Here is a 26,792-nt window from a genome sequence, read left to right on the forward strand (position 1 = left end):
GGAGTCGTTGTCCGGAAAGCAAACAGTACAGTGACCAGAGCCAACGGGTCACAGCACCCCCTGCTTCGAGTGATCGAGGCTAGACCAGCCAAGATCCTTTGTCGTAAGGGGTATTCATCGACAATACAGCCAGAGAGAGAAAAAAGCCAACCCACGAGATTTCTGGGATGTGACCGGGATTTCGGCCAGGCCATCTCACCACGTTGAACTTTGTGGAGCTAGGATATCGCTGACGCCAGATGCATCTGAACGGGTGTGACTGGCCCAGACTGGCCAGCTCATCCCAAGAAGCAGGTCGTCAGGGGCTGTGGCGGCTGGCGGAAGGTCGAGTAAAGTAGAGAGGGCCAAAATGAAAACACATGCTGATCATTGCATATTGCGTGCCTGCCACGACCACCAATTTGCAAGATTGCTGCCCATAAAGGCCACTGCCAAGGACGCATCGTGTGCATCCCACTTACGCCTCCCAGTCGGTTAAAAAACGACATAGATGGCGAAAGCGATCGCTTCCGCGGCCAGGAGACTATTGGGATGTTGCAGCCTGCGGGTTTCGCTCTCCACCTTTTCTGAGCAGTCCTGGGAGTCCGTCCTAGCATTCGGGGGCTTCGGCCTCGGGGCAAAATACCTAGCTGCCTGCATGATGTATTTACCGAAAACGGACAGCCTCTCTCCCTCTTAGGTAGAAAAGCGAGTGACTCCTGCATAATGGTCCCTGTAAGTGGCCAAGGCCGATTGCGGGTGTTTGGTTCATCCTTCCTGTTTTCGCCTCGAGTAGTGTAGATAACACGCTGGTACTCTGGGAGAAGAAGCCAGGACGCAAAGTGTGCAGACTGTGGTTTTACGCCGATGCAAAGCCATCATGTCTCTTACATGTGGGTGCGTATCCCGCATAACTCACCAACAATATTTGGGACCTACGTTTGTGACCTGGTCCTGGCCTCGATGAGAAACACGATGAGAAACATTCGGAGCTAACGGGGTGCGTCAATTTTCTGACATGGGGTTTCTCAGTTGCGGGGGTCCCCTGGACACTCATCAGCCAAGACGGAGCAGCCTCCGACCAATACGATAAAATATCCGCTTTACTTCAACCCTTACTGGATTTGTCTGCTGCTGCTGTACAGTGTAAGTAACCTGAGGAGGAAATGAGATGAGATCTGGCCAGGGAGGTGGGGAAGAGTGCTTACTGCTGCTGCAAGCTCGTTCTTCGGTGATGCCTACCTAATCTTGTTGACTGCGAGCGAGGAGGATATGTATGTTCGGTATGTACCAGTGGTGCAGTGGTGCAGTGGTACACCAACAATACCTCGGGCAACGATGGAGTGCAGGGGGGAGGGGTTGCGTAAAAGTACCTCATATTGAAGAGACGGCATCAAATGGGATTTGTATGTAATGCAATGTGCTCGAGGCTCCTCTTGCGCCTGGGCTGGAATATGCACACGCAAAGAACGGTAAGCGCTGCCTGCCATTCGGCCGCTTAGCCTAAGCCGGCTCACGGAGAGATTTGGGAATGCAAGCTAGAGTGCAAACAGACAAGACGGCACGGAGTTGCTTACCGGTGATGGGGTTCATGACCGTTGCCGATGGTTTCCTGAGAAGCCGCCCGAAGCCAGCACAAACCCTACCGCCACTAGCCTAGGTCATGTCCAGTCCACGTACAGCGTGCTAGCATCCCTAGATTCCGGCCTACTCGCTAGCTGATCCAGCGCTTTGGGGCCAATGGCTTGACCTTGGCCGCCGTCAACTGAGTTGGGTGGACTTGTTAGGTAGGGCTGCACGACTAGCATGAAGGTTGAGGGTCATTCCTGGTACATGGTCATTTGTAGAGTAGATTGATGGCAGCTTCAATCTACCTACCTGCCTACCTAGGTAGCAGTGGCAATGGCACCGCCCGTGGATGTTTCCAACAAGTGTTTATTCCCAACGGGGGCACACACATGGACTATCCATCTCTGATGACTCGGGTGCAAGATGATATTAGTATGGCATGCACATCGATTGAAAAGCCAAGGGTCCACACCAACCACTGATGTGCACCTCGCCATCTCCCGCTTTGGGCTTGGAGTTGGAGTTGGTTGTTGCTCGCATGCGCGTGGCAGGCATGGCAGGAAGGGGGCCAGCGCATCCCTTCGCTCTTTCCCGCCCGTGGCTTGCTAAAGTTCAACAAGTTGTCTTGTCTTGTCTTGCCTTGCCTTGTCTTCAATGTCTTGGTTGTTATCCGGGTGGATGGCCAAGGCTTCAAGGCTTGGGCAACCGTTGCGCTCCGAGACGAGCCTCAACCACGGCTGCCTGCCGACACTAATTTATCCTCTTTATGTCTGAAACACTTCTAGAAAATTTCCTGTTCCGCTCGCTTCCATACCAACCTACCTATCCTACTTACTTACCCGTCTTCCAGAAGCGAGGCACCAGGAAATCTGCATCACCGCTTGCTGCGTTGCCGGGGCTTGTTTCAACCTTGGACCGTAAATCGTACAGTACCTTGCTTGCCTGCCTGGCTGCTTGCCTGCACGTATGGTTCCAGGCGACGGTCACCACTCAAGACCTATACTCTCTTGTAATTTGGCCTCGTACCTAGCTTAAAGCTGTGGCACCAGCCAGCCAAGCTCACTCAGGCCATAATAACCGTGCCGTTGCCCTGTTATCGAAGGCAACTCGCCAGAATCAGGCGGCATACTTGTACACCACCTCGTATGCACGCTCCAATGTACAGCTGTGAACTCCCTGCGGCGCCGTCAACAACAAAACCCTTACTACTTGGAACTTCCAACGGGGGTCCAAGTACGCAAGCATATGCAGAGCTAATGTAGCCCTCGGGATGCGCATCGTATTGGTTTTCTCCGGTTTCTACTTGGTCGACATTGCCATCGTCTTGTCAGGCACACCTACCCATATCACACGGTATGCCAGGGAAAAGCCCGTAGTCTCGGCACAGGGCACACGTGCACACCACAGTGGATCGAGGGTGACGAAAATTCCGCCGAAGCCACGGTATACTTTGCAGATCAATAGTTTCGAGGGAACGCACACAGTGCAACGGCTTCTGCCATGGCTGCTGCGACCCCTCAGCTTTCCGAGGCTCATCAAAAGCTGAATTAGATGCAACGAAGCCCTCTCGCGCGGGTCCCGGCATCCACTCGTGGCCAGATATCGAAAGAATACGAAGAGCTTCTCGAAGACGTATGTCCATGCCACTAGCCGTTGTAGCGAGTCAGAGATTCGCCAATCTGTTCAACCCAGATCATCGTATTGGCGGCCGTTCGCAGGTGGAATGCACCTAGCCCGCGGTTCTGCGCTTAAAGCGCCATTACATATTCGCAGCATTGGATGCGTCCTATCAGCAAAGGGCACGAAAATGTGTTAGCGTATGATGCAGCGAGACAATAGACACCAGGTCATCCTACGATGCCGCAGGGAGCCGTCCATGGTTCCCCAAGTCGAGCATAGAGTCGGAGCTGGTATTGTTTGTGCGGTATGTAGTTGTCTTTTGCCAACCAGAGACCTGTGAGGGGTCGGAAGGATCTTGGGGCCGAAGGACGTCTTGGGGCAGTGATTCGGGAAAATTCAGAAACCGGATATGATCAAAGGGGCTCACAGAATCACGGGCTACGGTAGATTCCACTGCGGCCAGGGCAATCAATATCCCCTGTTCGAAACTACATATTTGCTGTCCCTAGGGGCGCACCTTCTGATGCGCCGCGGGAGCCAAGACTTACTCGTTGATAGGAGGTAGAGGCAACAAACCTGGCCGACACCCCCTTCTGTTTATCATTTCCCGCGTCACCGCTCTCACATCAACCCCTTCCTCCTTCCCATCCACCTGGCATTGAAAGGATATCCAAGTTATTTCTTGCCTGATACCGAAACCAGTGAAGGGGAGGGAGTTCCTAATGGAGACTGTGGAACCGCGCTGGCCCATCGAGTTCAGTCCGATTGCCGAATCTCTAGAATGCTGCGGGAAGGGCAGAGATCGGCCCCGCAACCCACTACAGGGGCCTGAGACACGGGCGACACCCCTTTTGACTATTCCCCCGACGGCAGAGAGAGAGAAAAAGAGAGGGTCGTGAGGATTGGAGATGGTACACCCCGCGAGGATTTCTTAACAAAGCCGTTCTATGTATGGGTGGCCCCGTCAACTGATGTAGGTATCGTTGGTACCGAGATTTTGCTTTTTTATTATATTCTGCACGGCTTCCTTGCAAGCAAAGGGTGGCCCAAGCAACGCATCGCTTAAAGCGCGCGATGGATTTCCACACAATGCTATGCACGGAAATGCGGAGAGGCATGTGCGCCCTACTGCCAATGATTAGGTGCCATCCTCGGTTGCTATGCAATGAGCGTTCACAAGCAGAGTATTGCCTGATAGGTCACGTCTCACATCTGCCGAATGATCAAGCAGGTTACGGAGTGCATGGCGGTGACGCTGGGTACTTACGCAGAGGGCAGAGGGCCAAAGAGGGGAGGAGGAAAATATCCAATACGACCGTCATCCTAAGAGCCTATCTAGATCTGCTGCACAGCACAGAGCGCCGGCATAGAGGCCTGTGCGACGGTAAATGGAAAGAAGGGAAGCAACAAGTCGTCTGTGTGACCGAGAAAGGCACTAGACATAAGCCTTTTCAACCGATTGGCATCGGGTGGCTTGGAAGAGTTGGTGAAGGGGGTATGGAACCGGGATAAACACCGTTCCCAGTAACGCCCTGTGACCTTCGGTATTTGATGTTTGTGGGTGTGGGTGTGCGTACGTGCGTGCGTGTGTGTGTGCTGCCCTCGCCCTTTCTATTATATTCCCAACCTTGGGTCGTGATGGAGGGGCGTCCCCGAGCACGTCAAAGACGACGACGATGACGACGACAGCTAGGCTGGTTCCACGATAGAGGCCGAGACACCACGCTCCTCGCGTGCGAAGGTGTCACCCAGCAGCTGTCGCTAACCTAGACCAGGTATTGAGTAGATGCTACCGTGATTAATAAGGCGAGACACGACACGCAAACCACAAACATCCAGCAGCAGTGCGCACACCTTAGCTGAGATGGCTCGTGAACCCATGCAGTGCAACGGCCGAGCATGCCTACCTAGGCTGACAAAGGACTGGATCCAGTAAAACAAGTTCAACGGTCGTCTCGCCTCTTGGCTTGCCTCAGAGCAGGGGACCGTCCCGATTCGTGTAGAGGCCGAACGTGTAGGTATGCATGTAGTTTGGCCTGCTAGATAGAGCTCCTAGACTGCCAGCCATTGTCGGGATTTCTCCTGTTTATGACTGGCGGAAAGGAGGATGCTAACCTAGGAGGCAGGTATACAATTTTGAAGGCGGCCATCTACAAGTAAGTACCTACCAGTACTATACTTGTACATGCATTGATACACACATACTCGACCTTGCCTGCTTGGACCCATGCCGCCCGCCCGCATGAAATACAAGAAAGCAGGTTACACGGCATCGACACTTGCATCGGACAGATGACCTAAGAAAACATCGATATGGAAAATGGGAAATGGAAAAAGAACGGGCTTTGCTTTGGGCTTACCTGAAGTCGAGCTCGACCTGAAGCGACTACCAGTAAGACGTCGGGGATCCAACTACCTAGCACCTTAGGTACATAGGTTGCCTAAATCTTAGCACCAGCTAACCTAAAGTAATGATGATAGACTGGACTCTGGAGTTCCGAGTACCACTAAATGGAGCCGGGCTAGGAGACAGCTCCTTTCTGCCAATCACTTGCTCGCGACTTATTCATGCCGGCCCAGCCCAGGTAGAGTGCATGAATCTACAGAGCGACTTGCCGAGCTAGGTCGAAGTCAATTGACATTTGCTACAGGCGCAACGCAACGTCTGTTCGCGGCCATCTCGCCATGCCATGCGGGATTCCCCGCTTGCCCGCTTCTTCAACCTTTTTTTCTTCTTTTCTTTTTGTGCACCAGACGACAAGTCTGAACCTAAGTTGAACTAATGTTACACAAATACTGCCCGGGCAGCCCTTGACACGCTGGAGGCGCAGATATATGTACCAAGTATACTTAATGTGTTTATGTATATTGACCTGAGATGCGCTGCTGCATGCACAGTGGTAGGTAGGTGCTTGGCAGTAGGTAGGTAGCCAGCAGGTAACCTACATAACATCAGGTACTTACTTTAGGTACTACTGGTGGTAAGTTGGCAGCAATACCCGGCAATCACCCGCTGCTGTCAACCAGTCGGCCACTTTGGTTGATATTCGTCCAAATTCATAAGCTCTTCAGCAATCCAGCAACGGCGTTTCCACGACTCGCACTCGCGACAAATATGGGATATCTCTCGACTGACCTCCAAGACAGACCTCCTTCCTGTCACAGCCAGCAGCAGCAGTAACAAGCAAGGTAACGGCCTTCTGTAGGCATCCACCTGCCTGCCAGCAGGTACTTTTGAGATGGCCCCATGTGCTGGACAAGGTTAGTTAGGTAGTATTACGGAAAGTAGCATCGGCATCAATTCATCATCCCTGGAGGCAATAGGAAAAAAGGAAGTATAAGTATACTCCTTGCATGGGGGCAAGCATGGTCAAGGCCTCCAACCCTTCCCTGCTGACAGGCATCGGACTGGGCCGCGTCCCCCGAGGCTGGTAGATGGCCATAACCTGCTGCTCGGGCCTGGCGAGTCATGTCTTGATGGGTCTCGATGTTCTGCCGTCAGGGAAAAGAGGATCGGTGGCTCTGCACAGTCAGCCTGTACAGTATGGTATTTGGTATTGGCATTAGCATCTGCGAGGCGAGAGACCTGCCGAAGCGGACGGCAGCTGGGGCTGGCATCTTTCCTATTCGCTCTTCTCTTCTTTATCGGCCCTCTTTCGCCCATGCTGGCCGACGAATGCGGTTTGCCTCCTTCTCCCAACCGGTCGACTGTTGCGAGTATGCGTGGTTTTTAACGCATCCTCGCCTTTGATCGACATAAGCCTGCAGGGTTGGCCGTTATCCCCAAAAGCCATCCCGACCTATCCTACCCATCTTCCCATCTTCCCACTGCACCCTCCCCTCGCGTCTGCCCTCGCTGCCTCGGAGTGCCCGCTGTCTCGGATCCGGAGCCGAAATTCGCCCAAGATCAACGTGCTTTTCGGTACTGGCCTTCCTAAGGTAATTTCGCCTCAACACCCTGAACCATATCCTTGCCAAACGTTAATCCTACGCGAATCAGCGATCCCGCCTTCCCTTCGTTTTCGTCGCCTTCTTCTTCTGCTTCTGCTTCTGCTTCTGTTTCTCTTCTCTGCCGTTGCTAGTCGGCCCCCGTCATAGTTGACGACGATAACTGCCTCTGTTATTGACGATGATCCCTCAAGGATTTTTCTCTTGACAAGCCACCCGCCTCCTTCTGGCGTGTAAAAAGGTGTTTTCGCCAGCGATTTGTTTACTGCATTTGGGCCTGCGGGTGTCGCCGAGAAGCTGCCGTCTTTTCTTTCGTGCGATCAGCATTCCCCCTTCTGCCATCCTCCTGTGACCTATATCGGCCGCCTTCCGCTTCAGATGTTGGTACTGCCCAACGATGAATAGTGGCTCTCTTTGATTCCCACTTGCCTAAGGAAAGGCGGTTGGGAAAAGTTCGGCCGTTATATCAATGGTTCCCGACGAAGCCGCCCTACGCAGTTCCGAGAAATCACGGCCTACCATGAAACTGATCTTGCGCAGGAGATTGAGTATGGACAGATTTCCCTAGTGAAGAAGGGAGTAGACGACACAACATGAGACCGTCGTGACATGAGCTCAATCGCAGCGAATTATCGTAGACTATACATCGTAGTGTGCGTGTATATTCATACTCTACGCACACGCTGCGGGATATACTAGGTAGGAAGAAGTAGGTCCGATAAGAAGAATTGCGTGACTAGTACTAGTAAAAGCGCCTCCTCTAGGCGGCGAAAAGCCCGTCTTCGTGCGACCCCTCAACCACCAAAAGATTATCGTCAACAGAATCATCATCATGTGCCAAACCGCCCTACACCCCTTCCTCGAAGCCCTGCCCAAATGTGAGCACCACATGCACATCGAGGGCTCCCTCGAGCCCGAGCTCCTCTTCGAGCTCGCGGCCAAGAACGGCGTCACCCTGCCGTCGCCGGCGGCGGACCCGGCCTACGCGTCCGTCGAGGCCCTGCGCCAGCGCTACGAGGCCTTCACGGGCCTCGACGACTTCCTGGGGTACTACTACGTCGCCATGTCGGCGCTCGTCGACGCCTCCGACTTTGAGCGCCTGGCCGAGGCCTACTTCCGCCGCGCGGCCTCCCAGAACGTCCGCCACGCCGAGGTCTTCTTCGACCCCCAGGCCCATTCGGCTCGCGGCGTGGCGTTGGCGACGGTCGTCGAGGGCCTTTCGGCCGCGAGGGAGCGCGCGGAGCGCGAGTGGGGGGTCTCGTCGGTTCTTATCATGTGCGTGCTGCGGCACCTGCCGCCTGCGGAGGGCGTGGCGCTCTTCGAGGAGGCGCGTGAGGCGGGATACTTCGTCGCCGGTGGTGGTGGTGGCGACGATGATAGCAATGACAAGGACAAGGAGAAGAAGGAGCCCGTGTTGAGCGGCATCGGCCTGGACTCCTCGGAGAAGCCGTTCCCGCCCGAGCTGTGGACGGAGCTGTACGGGGCTGCGAAGAAGGCGGGCGTGCGGCGGACCGCGCACGCGGGCGAGGAAGGGCCCGCGCAGTACATTGTCGACTCGCTCGACTTGCTGGACGCGCAGCGCATCGACCACGGTCTGCGCTCCGTGCTGGAGGGCGACGAGGGCGTGACCGAGGCGCTGCTCGACCGGCTCGTGGAGCAGAAGATCATGCTGACGCTGTGCCCCTTGTCCAACGTGCGGCTGCGGTGCCTCGAGTCCGTCAAGGATTTCCCGCTGCGCAAGCTGCTGGATCGCGGGGTGCGGTTTAGCATCAACAGCGATGACCCAGCGTACTTTGGCGGGTACATATTGGAAAACTACTGCGCTCTCAGGACGCGTTCAACTTGAGCGTAAGGGATTGGGAGTCCATTGCCAAGGGGGCCGTGATGGGAAGTTGGTGCGCCGATCGTAGGAAGTGGGAGATTCTCTCGGAGATCGAGGCTGTGGCTGGGGAATGGTCAATGGGATTAGGAGAGCAGTAAATGTGCATCCCAGTCCCATCGTGAGAGAGAGATCCATGTATATATCTACCTCGATAAAGGAAGTACATAGCAAGCCAGAGGCAACTCGCAAACTCTCGAATCCAACCAGCAGTGTGACTTGGTACTACCAAAATAGACTACAGTCAAGAGAGGCAGAGTCGTATTTGAGCGGTGATAAACGCATGTAGCACACGCACCACGGAATAATGCTGTGAGACTTTGAGTACCTTGATGACCGCCTCCAGGCCACGATCGTCTTACTTGCGTTACCTACGCAGCCATCTGGCGGGTGCCGAACCTAATGGAAAGAGAAATAGAAAAGAAAATATAACCCACAAGCGCTTCTGGTCTTACCGAGTTACCGAGTAGTCGTTGAATAAGTAAGTGCTTCACTGGGTTAGGCACCGTTATCGAAATTACCATATCAGGTCTTTGCTGGATGTGTAGAAGCCATGTCTCATCCAATTCATATAGCTATGCGGCTAAACTATGCTGAACAAAACTACAATGATCCAACTTTAATCAACAATACTCCCCTATTTAATCATCATCGTCGCCTGTTCCAGTAAGGGGTCCAGCCAAGCCCTGCATTCTGCGACCAAGCAAGTCGTCCGAGCTATTCAGCTTCACAATGCTCTTTGACTTCTCGAACCTGGCCTGGCCCCGCTTCTTCTTGGGCGTGCCGGTATTTATACCGCTTTCGCCATTGACTTTGATGGGCGGGCTCGCAGGACCCGAACCCTCATTGTTGGCCTTGTCGTCGCCGACGGTCCGGCTGCGCATCCTCGTCATGCTGATCTCGAGGGGCTTGTCCTCGTCGCCGCTGGATTCCACCCGGTGGTGATGCCGGTTCGACCGGGCCGCCTGTTCTTGCCGCTTCTCGCGAGCCTCCGCCGCGTTGAGGAGGTCGACGGCCCATTTCGCACATCGGTCGATGAGTTTCCAAGCGGGCGGATACAGGGTCGGGAACTGGATGAAGCCATGACTGATACCGGGGATCAGAACCACTTCTGCCACATCCTTCTCGTCGAAGTCGGATATATCGTGGAAGCTGCCCAGCCCCTGAGAGGCACGCTGTGAGCGGTATGCCTGCTTCACCTTGCGTAGACGTCCTGCAAAAATCACTGTGTCATCTACCAAGGGGTCACGTTCGCCAGTGAGGAAATGCGTCTTGGGGAACCTCTGCAAGAGGATATCCGGCGCCAGGATTGGCGACAGCAGGTACTCTTGGGAGAAATCCGGGCGGTTATGAGGACCGACGTAGAGAATGATCATGGCCCGCATCATCTCCGGCGTTAACACGCGGTCGTTGAAATAAGAAATCATGGAAGCCATCGCAAGCCGAGTGCGCAATGGTTGCGGTCTATACGACTTAGAGTTGCTCTCACGCCTTCCAGGGGCTGGTGTAGCCGGGGGTAGTTTCGTCCAGTCTCTCGGGTTGGCATGAGAGTACTCTGGGTGAGGGCTCCGCATGCCATCTTCGTCCCCTGCCTCATTCTGCTTCAACGCCTTGGAACTATCGATCTGTGACGGCGTGTCATCCTCGTCATCAGACTGGTGCGGCGTCCCCACTAGATCCGTATATTGCGTGCTTTTCCGCTTGAGATAATCCTTGTTCGTCACCCGCATTCTTCTGTCCTGTACCAGAGACATCTGCTCATCCGACATCCAGTTACCAATGTTCATATCGAGCCCTGGGTAGATCAGTACAAGCCCGTCTGGTATCGGTAACTCGGTTGGGCTGATTCCGGGATGTTTTTTTCGTTACTATAGTCTCGATAATCATGAGCGTCATGGCTGTAGCAAGATTGCCTCCGGCGCTGTCGCCAGCCACAACGATATTGGGGACTTGCCGGCCGGACATCCCAATACATCTGCCTCTGCTCTTCACAATGGTGGTATAGACGTCGAAGCATTCGTTCAGGGCGAAAGGATACGGGAACTCCGGTGCCTTTTTGTAGTCCAAACTCAGGACCGGCAACCCAGTCTTGCCAGCCCAAGAGAAGAGCTTGTCATCATTAGTGCGCGGGTCCATGGCAACGAAGCCTCCGCCCGGAATATCCAGAATCATCTTGTTGATATGCTCCAAGTCTGCTACGGGGCCGTCGTAGTACAGCCATCCCGAGACGGGCTCTTTGTAATCGCTTGTACTAGGCCTGGGTATGCGGATCGCTCTGGGAGGGTATCGGGTGAAACGAGGTCGCACGAGGTTCTGGAAGAAGTTGAGGTACGGCGTTGTCGACTTGTTCCAGCTGACCCGAAGGTGTTCCACCGTGAGGAGCGCCCTGACCTTGCGGACTTTTTCGTCGGCCCGCTCGGCAGCGAACATGTAGAAGACGGAGAAGACCAGGCTGGATAGATCACGCAACCACTTGCTCTTGATCCTCATGGCTGTCCAGAAGCCGGCGTCCAGGGCCGTCATGACCCAAGTTGCGCGGAAGTAAGCGGCGTCGTACATATTTGCCATGGGCTCGGGGCTGGCCAGGCCGACCAGGGTGCTGAAATTTCGCGCCGCATACAGATACATCATGGTCAAGACGACGGTCTGCCATGCTGTTAATGATTTGGAAGACAATCTCGACATCAGGCGAATGATAGGAGGGCCATGGCGAGGACCCCTGCAAACCGTTAGTATAGAATGCATCTTCAACGACTTGGAGAGGCTCACCGGTAGAGGTACAAAGACCAAAAGGCCAGCACGCCCAAGACCTGAAGCCTCCGCGACTTTACGGAGGGTCTGCCCAATACATGGTCTATCATGTTGAGATATGGTGCAGGAGTAACATGGAGAGGGTAAGGATACGGCAAAAATAGTTGGTTATAAGAGAGTGACTCTGCCCGGAGTCTCCGAGATGGGCTAAAGGGCAAAGTTAGGGAGTGTCTAGGGAAGGCTCAGTTGGTCCGGGCAGTCTCAGCGCACCCTGTCTCCGGCGATGCAACACCCGAGTCAGACGGGATCCGACAATATGACGACGAACAGGCTAGTAGTTGTAGAGGCACGCGAGGAAACCGGAGTGGGCAGGTATTGACACGATGACTTTTACTGGGCTATGGTGTTGTTGGGTTGGAGGTAACAAAAAGAACATTCAGTGCCATGTTATGTGGTCGGCCTTGAGGCGTAAACACGGTCATCTTCGGACAAGCACATGAGCTCCCAACCTAGAGGTGATGTGCAGCGTGATCAGAGTGGAAGTAGGAAACGAAAGCCGTGAGTGGCCGCCGAGAGCCATGCTGGCGGGCTGTGGGCGACTACTTTCTGACCTGGACTTGGGTAAGTTTAGGAGGTGCGTACGTTTGCGGCTGACATGTGAAAGTGGAATGCTGGGCAGGTGGTGTCTGTCTGAGACTGAAATTCCCCCACGTTTCCACATGCAAACCTGCCCCCAACTCCCGTCGCGTTGGAATGGAGGTGGGCCCTGGCACTCTCTGGGGATTCTACGGTACCTAGCATTCTGGGAGGCGCCCAACCCGACGAAACAGTGGCGGGCTCGAGTGCTAAAAATGCCCCGACGGCCGACGGCCCAGCGAGCCTGACTTGTCCGATTCGCTAGACTCGCGACAAAGGTAAAGTAAACTCTGCAGCTTGGGCGACTCCTCTACCAGAGCGCTGTTGCGTCATTGGTTGCGAGAGTGAAGCATGCTCGGAATCCATTAAACACATTTGGTTCGATGCAGGTTGTTGCAGTCGCGCCAGACGTCAGCGGCCACAGACCGCCGGCATGGACATGCGAGTCATGTCGACTGCCAAGGGAAGTGTGAGCCGAAAGCGTAGGTAGGTAGGTAGAATAATGCAGTTACGCATTTTCTATCCCTGGTGCCAACGAATTGGTTTAGTAAAGGTAGATGCATTTGAGATGGACTGGTTAGCAAAACGCAAAAACAAGCATGGGCAACAAACACCAAGCTGGCAAGTTCGTATGCATATAAAAACATATTACTCATCAGTTACGCATGTCGTACGCAGCACGAGAAGCTGGGATCATGATGTCGGATGCCGTACCTTACATAAAGCCAAGATGGTTTTGGCATTAAGTACCTGAAGTGTGTCATGAGCCGATGCCGGAGACGTTTGGTGTCGTGTCGGGCGGGACCGATTGTTTGTCTTATCGATAAAATTGACGGTCATGCGGATTTCGCGATATTTCTGCGACTCTCTGACTGACTGACAAGTACAAGCGCCGAGACGACGACCGATCTCTTTCGCAGCCTTCCCCGTGTCAATTCCCTCAATGGCTTTCCGATTGCCTGCGCGAAGGCTCGCGGCGGCCGCCGGTCGACGCTACCTTTCTTCAACCTCTCCAGCCGCAGCGGGCTCCAATCTCTCCCAGCAAGTCAAGCAAGCCATTGCGCACGATGCTTCCGTGCCGAACCCCGACCCCGCGGAGGACTCTGCGAGCGCCGCCATGATCAACGAGCATGCCAAGTATATGTTGACCACCTATGCCCGCCCGCCGCCGGTGTTTGTGAGAGGAGAGGGGTCGTACTTGTATGACTTGGAGAACCGGAAGTACCTGGACTTCACTTCGGGTATCGCAGTCAATTCGCTCGGTCACTGCGACCCGGGTGTTTGGAATGTGATTGCTGATCAGGTCAGTATTTGAAGCCTTTCTGTCCTCTGCATCGAGTCCTGCAGACTCCCCTGTGCGATTTTACAAGCATGAGGCAATACTCTGCGCCTGGAAGCTTACACTTACTAGGCCAAGACGTTGATGCACGCCTCGAACCTTTACTACAACCCCTGGACAGGAGCGCTATCGCAACTTCTGGTTGAAAAGACCCTCAAGTCCGGAGCGATGCACGACGCGGCGACTGTTTTTGTCTGTAACTCCGGATCCGAAGCCAACGAGGCTGCCATCAAGTTCTCGCGCAAGGTTGGCAAGGTGCTAGATCCCTCAGGATCCAAGCATGAGTTTGTTTCCTTCCATCAGTCTTTCCACGGCCGAACAATGGGTAGCTTGTCTGCCACACCAAACCCCAAATACCAGGAGCCTTTTGCACCTATGCTGCCCGGCTTCAAGTATGGCACCTACAATGATATCGCGGGCATAAACGAGCTGGTGACGGAGAAGACATGCGGCGTGCTCATTGAGCCCATTCAAGGCGAAGGCGGTGTCAATGTCGCGAGCGATGACTTCCTGATTGCGCTTGCGAAACGCTGTCGCGAGGTTGGCGCCGTTCTCGCTTATGACGAGATCCAATGCGGTATGTCCCGCACCGGTTCTTTCTGGGCTCACAGCCACCTGCCCAAGGAGGCTCACCCAGATATCATCACAACTGCTAAGGCGCTTGGTAATGGTTTCCCTATTGGCGCGACCATTGTGAACAACAATGTGAGCGAGAAGATCAAGATTGGTGACCACGGTACGACATTTGGCGGCAACCCGATGGCGTGTCGACTGGGCCATTACGTAGTATCTCGGCTGGCAGACCCGACCCTGCAGAAGGAGGTGGTCGAGAAGTCGAAGGTGTTTACCGATAGGTTCGACAAGATGCGACAGCGCTTCCCAGAACTGATCTCCGAAGTCAGGGGTAAGGGCTTGATTCTGGGACTCCAGATGACTCAAGACCCTACACCCATTATCAAGGCTGTTCGCGAGCGAGGGCTCCTAGTGATTACCTGCGGCACAAACACCCTCCGATTCGTGCCGCCTCTGACCATCACCAACGAAGAAATAGAAAGCGGTCTAGACATCCTGGAAGAAGCTATCAAGGCTGCTATGTAGACAGCATGAGGCTGCGAAACAGAGAAAGTAATCGATCTTTAGCGTTGTTTTCCATACGTTGTACTTATTCAAGAGCGCACGTGCCTGCAGTTCTATATCCACGAGCAATTATGCTGTTATGTTGTCACTTGACGTTTACACGTTACATTTACGAAGATTCGGGTTTCTAACGATTTAATTTTTCGCAAGGGGCAGCCCGGCTATTGGCATGAAGGTGAATATGACAACAGAAATCCAGTCCAAATTAAATCGTGAAAATCCGCTACGCTAATGAATACAAAAGTTTCCCAAATATAGAACCAGCCAACACCCAAGTTGCTTTTCAAGAATCGAACCGAATACAACAATCATTTGCGCCTACAGTCCAGCGGCGAATTGGGCCGCCGTGTTGGCATCCTGGCCATAGGTCAGGTGCGGCTGCAGGATGAGGTTGCCGCCGGCACAGATGTTATCTCCCTGGTGGCAGATGACCTTGGTCTTGTCCTTGCTAATTCCCTGGACGGCTTGGCCGTTGTCTGATTGTTGCTTGAGTCAGCGCTGGGCAACGCGCGGCGGGGGTGTCTTGTTCTAGGGGTGGGAGGGAGAACTCACCAGGGTCGCCGAAGATGACGGCACCAGCTACCTTGCTGGCGGTGGCGGCAGGGAGCTGCTTCGCGGCGTTGTGGACCAGCTGGCCTCCCTGGGAGTAACCAGACAGGACGACCTTGGTGTCGGGGCACTTGGCCAAGGCTTGCTGGACGAGTTGCGCCCTGTTATCACGGGTTGTTAGAAAACCCTTTTACGATATGATTATGTGAGGGTCAAGGGGGATGACATACATCTTGGCACTTCCGTTCTTGTCTCCTCCCTGGAGGAAGCCGGGTATATCGGCCGGGTACTCAACACCCTGGACCGCGAGATCGCCGTTGACCTTCTTGGACAGGGCCTGGAAGAAAGGGGGGCCGGCGACGGTGCCGACGTTGCCGGTCTCCGTCGTGCCGCGGGCAAAGATGACGGTCATGCCCTTGCAGCCGCCGGAGAGGCCGTTCTGGGTGGTGCTGCCCAAGCTTTGGCGCTTGTCGACCGGCGACGCCGCGGAGAAGCCCACCAGGGCGATCAAGGCAGTTGCTGTGGAGAAATGCATTTCTGGAGGGGATAGTGTGAACGTTATGGGGTATATATTAAGAGAATGGAAATTTTAGAGACTTCTTCTAGAAGCTTTCAAGGAGTGTGAAGGAGTGAGTTGGTTGGCTACATATGACTACAGTTTAAGGTGGTCGACACCCAACTTTATATAGATGGTGATGTCGACATGATATCAAGCTATGTCTGAAGTTCGTCCCATCCAAAGCTGAATAGCAGCTGTGGCATCACAAACGGTGCTCTCCCTGCCGGAGCAGCTAAGTCCTTTCGGCGCGCGGTGAGCCCCCCTTTCATTGTTCCAGGTGGACACTTCGCGAATCCAGCTCAAAGAAGCAAGGTGCCAGCGGATCATCAAGGACCGGCTCGAGGAGTTCTTCTCGGAGGGTCTGGAGTAGTAAGGAAGTAGGTGGTTTCGAAGTCGGGAAGCACAATCGGCTCAAACCACGTGCCCTGGGCCACTATATGGTAGCACAGGGCCAGCTTCACCGGAGACATTCGGGAGATGCGATTGGCCAGTACTATTGGTTATAGATTGGACGGGGATCGTGTGGCCTTTTGTTTCAGACGAGCAGACGAGGTGAAACCAATAGTGGCTGCTTTGTGGGGTTCACTTTTACTAGCAGGCGGGAGCGCGCATTGCATTTTTGAACTAGGTATCCTTCTCGAAACCGACTTACTACGCAGAGAAGAGGCCAACGAGGCTTCGGATGGCGTTTCTCTTATCAATGACTCTTGGTGCTAGCTGAACGACAACTTCCGGATGATGTTGCCAAGCTCCAAACCAAAGTTGTCTGGCGGCTCGCGGCAAGAGCCCGAACGGGAAACGGGCGCCGCGCTGGTTCATATATTCCCGGCATAAAACAGATTGATGGCGTCGAGCTATTTCTCTTGGTGTTTGTTTGTCAGCCTGTCTGTCTATCTCGATGCGTTGCCTGCGATCTCTTATCTTACTTCAAAGTCGCTATCAGCTTTTTACCCGTCTTAATTGACTGCAGCACCGACGCACGACTACGGCCTGCCAAGATGCCAACTGAGTTGGTATGATGGACGTCCGACACGTCCGATTTAACCATACGGCTCGTACTTGGGGTTTGCAGCCGCTGCTGACGTTCACCTTGGGCCATGGGCTGATCCCCCGCATAGAGTGGCGTGGATTGTTTCTTCTTGGAAAACTTCTGTCACCAGAGCCAAGCGCATGAATGTCGGTTTCGTGAGGGGAGATATACCTACGCGCCTGACGATTGTGCTTATCCTTGGGGGAACTCATGTTGCATTCAGTATAGTGCAGCTGCAGGCGTCAGCGATGGAATGGATCGTCGGTAGATACTGTTCCGTTCCACTCTCGTCTCGTCTGCGAAAACTCTACGGCGCATGCCAGTGGCTTTCAAGCAATCCTCACACCAGTGGCGGCGGCAGCAGCAGCAGCAGCAGCAGCAGTCCTTGATTTTTGCTTGGTGACCTCGCTTATCCGGTTATTGAACATGGCGAGTTCATGTGCAAATGTGACGGCAAAGGTCTATTTCAGTGCTCTATTTCAGTGCTGCCATGAATCAGGTCGTTCATGCCTGTGCTATCACTACTACCCCGGTACCTCGCGCCTGTGGCAATGAGATATGCAGGTGGCATCCATCATACCCTTTCCGACGCTCGATACCACCCAGACTGTACGCGGGTCCGCCAATGGCGAGCTGACCGGCGAATCGGGATCGTTGTCGTGAATTTAGCCCTCGATATCTCCTGCCAAGCCCGGCCACCTGCATTTGAGCGTTCTCTCTGATTGGGCTCACGCCATCATACTGGCATGTCGGGGGCTTTTATCACCGACTCTCACTTCTCCGCATGGTCAAGATGAGTGAAGTCTGATTCGTGTTCACCCCGTCTTGGACCACGTAGAGATACACGCAGTGTGGGGTCGCAGCTTTGGGGAAACGAGCGACGACTATAAATACCAGCCATGTGTCTTATATGTTTGTTATATGCACCAGGCTGTGTTCTGTGATATTGTCGAAACGTCACTGGGCCGCTGTTTCTCCGACTCCCTCCTGGCAATGCTTTCCCGTCTATTCGGAGCCCTGGTGCTCGCAGCAACGACTGCTGTGGCACAAAACTCCTCGGCGAGTTATGACTACATCGTCGTGGGTTCAGGGGCGGCGGGGGCGCCGTTGGCGGCAAATCTGGCCCGAGGAGGCCATTCGGTCCTTCTGTTAGAGGCTGGAGATGACCAGGCCAACAACCCGAATATTTCCACGTTGGCCAACTTCAACCTTGCCACCAACGATGAGACGACGAGATGGGACTTCTGGACCAAGCACTCCGAGGACCCGGAACGCGAGCTGAAGTATCTACGTATGGTCTGGAGAAAGACGGATGGCAGTTTCTACACGGGCCTCGATCCACCCGAGGGCGCCAAGCAGCTGGGTATCTGGTATCCTCGAGCAGGAACCCTAGGCGGATGTGCCATGCATAATGTACAAGGCCAGACGTATTGGAGACAGGCAGCACGCTGACAATGAGCTAGGCCGGTGTATGCGCCTTACCCGCCGACGCCGACTGGGATATCATCGTCAACAAGACGGGCGATGAGAGCTGGTCGTCCGCAAATATGCGCAAGTATTGGGTCAAGATGGAAAAGAACGAGTACCTGCCCAAGGGGGGCTCCTGGGCACGGCTTTGACGGCTGGCTGAGCACCACCATTGGCGACACTGCCTGGGCATCTGGCAACAGCGACATCAGGACCATGGCTGGGCAATTGGCCGAGGCTACGGGAGGCAACAAATCTGATCTGGTTGATTTGGCCAAGAGGGATATGAATGCGCCGAACCCCGGACGAGACCGTGACACCGGCGTGTTCAGTCTCTCTGCGCACCAGAACAAGGAGGGCATGCGCACGGGAACCAACACGTACCTCAAAGCTACTCTCGCCGACACGGCCAAATACCCCTTGACTATTCAACTCGAGACCCTCGTGACCAAGGTTCTGTTCGACGAGAAAGCCAAAGAGCCAACGGCTATCGGAGTCGAGTTCCTGGAAGGCAAGTCCCTGTACTCCGCCGACCCCCGCTATGACCCCAAGGTACAAGGCAAGCCGGGCCGTGCCTACGCCAAGAAGGAAGTCATCCTCTCCGGCGGCGCCTTCAACACGCCGCAGATCCTCAAGCTGAGCGGCATAGGTCCCGCCGCGGAGCTGAAGAAGTTCGACATTCCCGTCGTCAAGGACCTGCCGGGCGTCGGCGAGCGCGTGGCCGACAACTATGAGAACAACCTGCTGGCGCTGGCGGCGAAGCCCCTGAACGGCTCCGCGGGCCCCATCTCGGTGATGCTCCAGACGCCGACGGCTTTGGAGAACAAGTACGGCCGCAACATCTACGCCTGGTGCAACTCGTTCGCCTTTGAGGGCTACTGGCCGGGCTATCCGGACGACTATGGCGCCGCCGAGTACGAGTGCGCCTTCGTGCACATGAACCCCAAGTCGCAGGCTGGCTACGTGCGCCTGCGCAGCGCGGACCCGCGCGATACGCCCGAGATCAATCTGCGCTTCTACGAGACGGGCACGGACCAGGATCTGACGGAACAGCTGGACGCGGTAAGTACTGACTAAGAAAGTGAGAAACTAGACACATCTAAACAAAATCTAACACCCACCCCCTTTCCAGATCAAGACCTTCCGCAAAGCCTTCGCCTCCGCCCCGTCGCCCATCACCCCCTTCAACGAGCTGCACCCCTGCCCCGGCGCGCTCCACGACAACGAGGCCGGGACCGGGGCCGGCTGCACCGACGCGGAGCAAAAAGGAGTACCTCAAGCTGCAAGCCCACAGCCACCACGTGACGTCCGGGTGCGCCATCGGCGGCGACGACGACGCCATGGCGGTCCTCGACTCCAAGTTCCGCGTGCGCGGTGTCCGGAACCTGCGCGTCGTCGACGGGAGCGCGTTCCCTGTCGTGCCGGGGGCGTTCCCCGTGTGTCCTACAATGATGCTGGGGGAGAAGGCGGCGGAGGATATACTGGCGGCGGCTTGAGGGAGTCTACGAGATATCAAGATGGATGGGTGAATGAGAATAAACGGGACAGTCGCGCGAGTAGGTATTATTTATAGCAGATTCTCTATATGATGGATAAAATAAAAGATAGCTATGCTGCTGTGATGGGGTCACCTGCTCGTATTACAATCACCTAAACTGAGCCGTGCCGAAGATTACTGTTTACTTTAGGTACATATCCACATAGGGTCTGCCGGGTGCCTGTTTGGGAAAACATGGCTCTTACAGAACGCTTTGATTGGGTGATCAGGTGAAACTGGCATGTATTACACTTACACGCCGTATTCGCATTTGGACAGACCCTTCTCTCTTCGCTCTTCGCTTGTAAGACACTACGAACTCCAGCAAAGTGGCAGTTACATCCCATAACTCCCATCTTATACCCCAGCTAAGATGATATCAGGATGGCAGGACGATGAGTTAGCTCAACACCGATGGCGAAAAGTATTCTTGCTTTGCATGCTGACTTGTAATATTGAAGCTTTTATCTATCATCTATGCCGGAATTAAGTAGGATGGTCAGATCCAACCTGGCGGTCCAATGTCATACCACGTCGATTTGGTCATGTCTCATGCTTCCTCGGCCTTCAGCTCCTCTTCCACCTGCTTCTTGACGAGCTCGCGAACAGCTTTCCAGTCGTTCTCGACTTCCGCAATACGCTTCTCCTTCTTTTCCAATCCAACGAACTCCTCAGGCAAGACCTGTTTCTCGAAGTCGAACCCGCTCTCGTCTTTGAGGGCCATCTCTACAGCACCTGCAAACTTGGCAGGGTGAGCTGTAGACAGCGAGATGTGCGGTGTCTGCTCAACACGCTGCTTGGAGCGCGCGGCCGCGGCAACACCAACAGCCGTGTGCGGATCCAAGACGTAGCTGATCTTGTTGAAGTATTGCTTGATCGTCTCCACGGTTTGCGAGTCGCTCACCCGCTCGCTCTCGAAGTCGCGCTTGGCAGCTTCGTGTACATCCTTGTAAACGGGTCCGAAGCCGCCACTGGTCTTGAGCTGCTTGAGCCAAGAAGCGACTTCTTGACCTGCTTGCTTCTTGTTCCACTCGTCGTCCATCTTGGCCGACGCAGCAAACTCGTATGCGAGATACCAGAGTAGTCGCTCAAAGTTACTCGACACAAGAATGTCCATAGCGGGGCTCAGCGTCTCCTTAACGCCTTCGGGGTCGGCTTGGACGCCATCTTGGGCCAGTCCACCTTCTGCCTGAGCGCCGTGAACCGGCTTCTTCTCGTACTTGCCAGTCTTCCAGAAACGATCGAGGATGTCGTTCTCGTTTGTGGCGACCACAAACTTCTCGACGGGGAGCCCCATTCGATGCGCAAAGTAACCTGCCAGAATATCGCCGAAGTTGCCCGTGGGCACCACGAACCGTACCTTGTCTCCAAGGTTAAAGGTCGATGATGCCTTGACGAGAGAGAAGTATGAATGGAAGTAGTAAACGATCTGAGCAAGAATGCGAGCCCAGTTGATGCTGTTAACAGCACCTAGATTAAGTGTCGAGTTGATGTCGGGGTCGGCGAAAAGAGCCTTGACGATATCTTGGCAATCGTCAAAGGTGCCAGTGACAGCCAGGTTGTGGACGTTCTTATCCAGCACCGTCGTCATCTGGGCCTCCTGTATAGGGCTGACTCGTCCCTTGGGGTGGAGAATGAATACAGAGACATCCTTCTTGCCCCTTAAGCCGTAGATAGCAGCTGAACCAGTGTCGCCGCTTGTCGCGCCAACAACCGACAAGTGGTGTCGATCTAATATATTGTAAGTCACTGCCCTTCTGCGTCCAATCAGGGGGCGTCGGATTTTTGGAACCCACCTCGCCCAGTCTTGCCCTCATTCTTCCTCGTAAGGAAATACTCGAAAAGGTTGCCCAGGAACTGCAGCGCAACGTCCTTGAAGGCGAATGTAGGACCGTGGAACAGCTCGAGAAGGTAAAGGTTGTCGTGTAGGTGTTTCAGAGGGGCGGTTTCGGGCGCGCGGAATGTCGCGTAACTCCGATCGATGATGCCCTTGAGGTCTTCGCGGGGGATTTCGGTAGGAGAGATGTACAGCGACAGGACCTCGAGGGCAAGGTCTGCGAAGGAGAGGTCCTTCCAGCTCTGCCACTGGGTGGCCGAAGGAATCTGTTCTGGGATGTAAAGACCGCCATCAGATGCGAGACCCTTCAGGACAACGTCTTCGAAAGAGAGCTGCGCGGTGTCAGTAATCCATACCAGAGATCGGCCTTGTGTTAAAGGGGCAGCAAGCAGGATCCTCGTACATCGTAGTCATCACCCCGCGTGCTGAGATAGCGCTGGGGTGAGCCAGTGGAGGCTTCTCCATTAGTAGTAGCACCGTTTAACATAGTGGAATCGTGGGTCTCTGGACTTTGAGAATATCGAAGAGTTGTCAGCAGAATGCCCCAATGGTCCCCAAGGAGAGTATTATAGGATCGTGCTTACATGCAGAAAAATTGCGCGACAGTATTAAAAGTCAGTCGGTTGCAAACAATTCTAGACTATGAGTAGGAAGGAGGGCGATGGTTGCCCGAAAATCGGCTTTGCCCCGCACTAAACTGCTTTTGGATTCTAGCGCTGGCGCTGGCGATCTATGCAGGCGGGGGGCGGATTTGGCAGGGTCAAAGTTCAGGGGGCAACTGCACTACACTCAAGCGTGACTGCAGCCGCCTCTGGGGCTGAACTTCGTCTTTTTCTTTTGAATATAAGCCCCAATTTGTACTTAATTTATGTGGTGAGGGATGCATCTATCCTGCAATTTCTACCCCCTATAAGAAGCAAATATATCTAGAGTACTCATTACTCATTCTCACACATGCCCCGCTTTATATCACCTTTTTACTGTCGTTACTATCATTTCATCATATCATGACTTCGTTGTGCTCCTTTGGATCTGTGGATTCGTAATGTTGCCGTTGCCGCTCTTCTCGCTTCATGCTCAAGTTGCAGCGTGCTCTGCCATGCTCACCTGGCCGTGGATGATGATCGCCTACGGCTCATGATCTCCGCCTTCTTTTCAGGGTTAATGGTGGGATCGTTCACCGGGTCACCATCAGCACCTGGGTTGGCCATCTATGCATTGTTAGTAACTTCCTTGTTCTAAAATTATGTGCCTTAAAAGGGGTTCTCACCTCGTATTCCAGGGTCTTGATGAATTGATAGAAGGCGACCGCCAAGATGGATCCTATAAGCGGCCCAATCCAGTAAATCCAATGCTCGGGGTCGAAGGTCAAGGTGACGACACATGGCCCAAAAGAGCGCGCTGGGTTGAGCGAGCCACCAGTGAACTGGACACCGACCATCTCGGCTATGAACAGGGCCATGCCAATAGCCACCGGCGCAAGGTACGTCGCTCGGTGTTTCTCCTTGGCCATCATGAAAATGGTGAAGACCAACTCGGCCGTAAGTATAGCCTCGATGAAGACGCCTTGGACCTGGCTGGTGCCACCGCTCAGTGTGGTTCGGACGTTGAACTGCTCAGGAAACAAGAATCGGACCACAACCGAGGCGAGCAGAGACCCCAGCATCTGTGCGACGAACAAGCACACTGCCCGCGTGACCGAGATGGCCTTCACCATGACCATGGCGAGTGTCACTGCCGGGTTGAAGAGGCCACCACTGATGCGAAAGAAGATCCACACATTGACCATGAGAGACATGCCAAAGATGACGGAAATATACAGCAAAACCGAGACGTCAAAGCCAGTGGAGCCGCCCGTTGTCGTGTTGCTGTCTGAACTGCTTGTGTTGTCGTTGGCTTGAGATTGAATGTTGGCCACCTCAGTCCCGCCGAATGCGAAGAAGAGGAAGAGCGTGGTCCCGATGAATTCACCCAAGCTGGCAACGAAGTGGTTCTTGAAGTTCGAGTTCATCCATTGGGTCATGGGCAAGCGGAGAACTTGCATCTTCTCTTGGTCGCTCAACTCCTTCCAGGTGGGACGAGCTCGAAGGGGGTAGCCCATCTCCTCGTCTACCAATTGACCATTTCTGGTACTGCGTGATTCTTCGAAATTGGCCTTTGAAGGTGTCTGGTCGAAGTCGCTAAATTGACGGTTCAGGAAAGCACGAGGAGGCCGGCTTCGACTGGCTCTTCGGGATGGAATGTCTGGGTGTCTGGGTTCTTCACGTCCCCGGGGAACGTCACGGTCGCCGAAGTCATTCTCCTCCCACCAATCGTCCTTCTCGCGTGAGTTTGAGATACGACCAAAATATCCATTGGAATTCCCAACTTGAGCAGTCCTGCTATGAGGCCGTGCCGAACTCGCTCGTCGAGCACGACTTGCGTCGCCAGATTTGGGCCGGGCGGCAAATTTCTGGGGCTGACCTTCACCCGTGTCCGAGTCGGAATTGCGCTCAGGGACTTCGGAAAGATCGGAGGTACCACCAGGGATTCCCATCTGCCCAGGTAGGGGCAACTGCGGGGGTCCTGACTGGAAGCCATACTCGGTGTTGATAGGCTGAGTGGTCTTGATACTTGTTATGGGATAGTATGGGATAGTATGAGAGAAAACAAGGTCTTTTAATGAGCTGATGATGTGCCCAAGGGGTTGTAGGCCAGCTTGGTGAGAAAGGTGATTTTGTTGGTGAGTTGTTCTGTACAATCCGGTCTCGACATCGAACGAGCACCCGAGGGTATATATGCTCATCCTGGTTTTACCGTTTGTGCCCCGTCCTGTATATCCAACGTGGTCTCGCAGGCAGAACTACGTCGTTGGTCCAAGGACGCCAGCCACTCGCATGACTCTATCAGCTCTTGCCCAACTGCTCCATGGATCCAGGGTCAGGGGTTCCCAAGACTGGAATGAAAATAGACTACGGCACTATAGAGCCTCCTGGACTCATGGATGTACCCTGAAGTCGATCGCTGCATGCCGTTGATCAGGATATCTGGAGAACCTGGTGGTGGGCCCTGTGATCGTGGCCTCTGGTCGCCGCGACGCGCAGATAGGGGATCGATTGAAGGGAATGACGTGAGCTAAACTCGGCCTACGAAAAGCAATACTCGCAGGAATAACCATGCTGAAACAGACTACAGTGACGAACGCCATGCGTGGTTGGAGCCAGCCAGCTATACAAGATATTATATGCGTTGGTTGCTAGGATTATCGCGGTTCAGCTGCAAGAATAAGAAAAACCTGCCACTGAATAAGCACAACAACAGCTGGAAAACCCGGACGACTTCATTGGCGGTGCCCAGAACCATGTACCTAAATAGTTGTTCAGCGCAGATGTTGGGCCAGTCACGTCTCCGGGCACAACCAATTGGCGCTGGTTGTTGGGGATTGGCTATGAGGATGATCGTGGTTGCAAACTTCGAACGAAGCTGGGAAAGAAGGAAGTTGCTGACACACGAATTTGACCGGTGAGTCGGCCTTCGAGCACGAAAAGAAACGCGAGGTTGATCACATTGATGCCACGCATGTAGTATGTAGATAGTCGTCGATCTTGAGGTCGAGGCTGACCAACATCCTGGGAGGCGACAGGGCGCCAACCAGGTGTCGTACACCGGAGTTCTCTTCGAACCCGAACAGCCAACCACCGCTCACCAGGACTTGGCGGCTGTGTTCTCTGCATCTCCAAGTGGACCTGGCCATGTTCGTGATCGACAAGGCCCTGGAAGGGATATGCGTACACATGATGTTGTCGTTGTCGTGGTTGTGACGAGCTATATGATGAGTAACGCATTATTCTTTCATCTATTCGCAGGTCAGATGACGAGGGAAACGCAGTGGTAACAGGTGTAGTGCTTACGCAAAAAACAACAAGCCAAGATACTTGCTCGTATCCAGGCTCATTGACATACTTTACACACACTCGCTCACTCACCAATACATGGCCAGGCGCTGTAATCACCTACCAGGAAGTGGCCAGCCTACACCGCGGCTACGAGCGCCACACCCGCTCGAAACAACTGCACATCATCTATTACCGTTGGGAACCACGTGTCCTTGCGTTATTCTCGAAGTGAGACACGGGAAGAGGCCTTCTATGCAGCCTGTATTCGATCCGGGCCGTAGTGCATGTGATCTACACTTCTAGGCTTCACTTGGACCAGCGTACATTGCTTCCGTCCTGCAAGATATTGAGTAACACCGCTGTTTCGACGCTACTTCAGAACAGACTAGAGATCAGACCGACCATGATGGCGGCTAATGATGAGGAGAGAAGGGAGGCGAGCAGGTGCGAGTCATTAACTTGAGGTTGTAGTTGCCAGCCACAGCACGACCTCCTGACTAATGACTCGCTCGCGGATCAACTTATGCTGAAGCCAATTTGCTTATGCAGACATGAGGGGGAATCTGGCTCTGGCTGCTTACTCCTCGGCGGCCCCAAATTGATCGCCAATTATTTGGGCATACAGGCATGACGGGGCTGGGTCCAGCCTCTGGCAGGGAGGGCCATTGGGCATTTCCTTGTCCAGATCTACATGGGATGCATATCTGGATCGTCCGGAGTCTATCGACCCCTGAACCTGGGGCGTCCTGTTTTTCTTGGGACCGAGGCTGCTCTGTCCCACCTCCTCCTTTCTATTTTACTGGGATTGCTGAACACCAGAGATATCCGAAAAGCTTGCAGAGACGATGAGGCAGAGGGGTTTTCGATCTCAATGGCCATACAATTCGTTCAGAATCTTGCGATACCCGGACCCCAACGTGGCCAATCTTGGGGTCCTTTTCTTCCTAAAGCCGTATACCCAGCCCCTTGTGGGAACTCAAGCTATGCAAAATACCGTTGCATCTATTGGTCTTCGGTTTTCTCGCAAATTTTCCTGGAATAAGCTTATGATCAGATGATCCCCTAGTCTAGTATGCCTAC

At 54.1% G+C, this 26,792-nt stretch overlaps 7 protein-coding genes across 7 annotated transcripts; 3 read left to right on the top strand and 4 right to left on the bottom strand.

The window, feature by feature from the left end:
* Nucleotides 1-7,948: 7,948 nt before the first annotated feature.
* Nucleotides 7,949-8,962, top strand: PG997_000819 (Adenosine deaminase; the record flags this gene model as incomplete). The annotated part of the gene is made up of 1 exon (XM_066805134.1): nucleotides 7,949-8,962. The coding sequence occupies one exon, from the start codon at nucleotides 7,949-7,951 to the stop codon at nucleotides 8,960-8,962; it is 1,014 nt and encodes a 337-aa protein (XP_066674907.1).
* A 674-nt stretch (nucleotides 8,963-9,636) lies between these two features.
* On the bottom strand, nucleotides 9,637-11,856 carry PG997_000820 (Hormone-sensitive lipase; the record flags this gene model as incomplete). Its single annotated transcript, XM_066805135.1, has 3 exons — nucleotides 9,637-10,827; nucleotides 10,865-11,714; nucleotides 11,765-11,856. The coding sequence occupies 3 exons, from the start codon at nucleotides 11,854-11,856 to the stop codon at nucleotides 9,637-9,639; spliced, it is 2,133 nt and encodes a 710-aa protein (XP_066674908.1).
* A 1,469-nt stretch (nucleotides 11,857-13,325) lies between these two features.
* Nucleotides 13,326-14,819, top strand: PG997_000821 (uncharacterized protein; the record flags this gene model as incomplete). The annotated part of the gene is made up of 2 exons (XM_066805136.1): nucleotides 13,326-13,685; nucleotides 13,794-14,819. The coding sequence occupies 2 exons, from the start codon at nucleotides 13,326-13,328 to the stop codon at nucleotides 14,817-14,819; spliced, it is 1,386 nt and encodes a 461-aa protein (XP_066674909.1).
* Nucleotides 14,820-15,176: 357 nt separating this feature from the next.
* On the bottom strand, nucleotides 15,177-15,942 carry PG997_000822 (cutinase-domain-containing protein; the record flags this gene model as incomplete). The annotated part of the gene is made up of 3 exons (XM_066805137.1): nucleotides 15,177-15,334; nucleotides 15,411-15,568; nucleotides 15,638-15,942. The coding sequence occupies 3 exons, from the start codon at nucleotides 15,940-15,942 to the stop codon at nucleotides 15,177-15,179; spliced, it is 621 nt and encodes a 206-aa protein (XP_066674910.1).
* A 2,047-nt stretch (nucleotides 15,943-17,989) lies between these two features.
* PG997_000823 (uncharacterized protein) lies at nucleotides 17,990-19,959 on the top strand (the record flags this gene model as incomplete). The annotated part of the gene is made up of 5 exons (XM_066805138.1): nucleotides 17,990-18,409; nucleotides 18,460-18,578; nucleotides 18,667-19,525; nucleotides 19,596-19,703; nucleotides 19,732-19,959. The coding sequence occupies 5 exons, from the start codon at nucleotides 17,990-17,992 to the stop codon at nucleotides 19,957-19,959; spliced, it is 1,734 nt and encodes a 577-aa protein (XP_066674911.1).
* Nucleotides 19,960-20,550: 591 nt separating this feature from the next.
* On the bottom strand, nucleotides 20,551-22,324 carry PG997_000824 (threonine synthase; the record flags this gene model as incomplete). The annotated part of the gene is made up of 3 exons (XM_066805139.1): nucleotides 20,551-21,731; nucleotides 21,797-22,169; nucleotides 22,241-22,324. The coding sequence occupies 3 exons, from the start codon at nucleotides 22,322-22,324 to the stop codon at nucleotides 20,551-20,553; spliced, it is 1,638 nt and encodes a 545-aa protein (XP_066674912.1).
* A 616-nt stretch (nucleotides 22,325-22,940) lies between these two features.
* Nucleotides 22,941-24,373, bottom strand: PG997_000825 (uncharacterized protein; the record flags this gene model as incomplete). Its single annotated transcript, XM_066805140.1, has 2 exons — nucleotides 22,941-23,048; nucleotides 23,108-24,373. The coding sequence occupies 2 exons, from the start codon at nucleotides 24,371-24,373 to the stop codon at nucleotides 22,941-22,943; spliced, it is 1,374 nt and encodes a 457-aa protein (XP_066674913.1).
* Nucleotides 24,374-26,792: the final 2,419 nt, after the last annotated feature.

Source organism: Apiospora hydei (genome assembly GCF_038363865.1).
Source record: "Apiospora hydei strain CBS 114990 chromosome Unknown utg000002l_segment0_segment0, whole genome shotgun sequence".
In the NCBI taxonomy this organism is placed as follows: domain Eukaryota; kingdom Fungi; phylum Ascomycota; class Sordariomycetes; order Amphisphaeriales; family Apiosporaceae; genus Apiospora; species Apiospora hydei.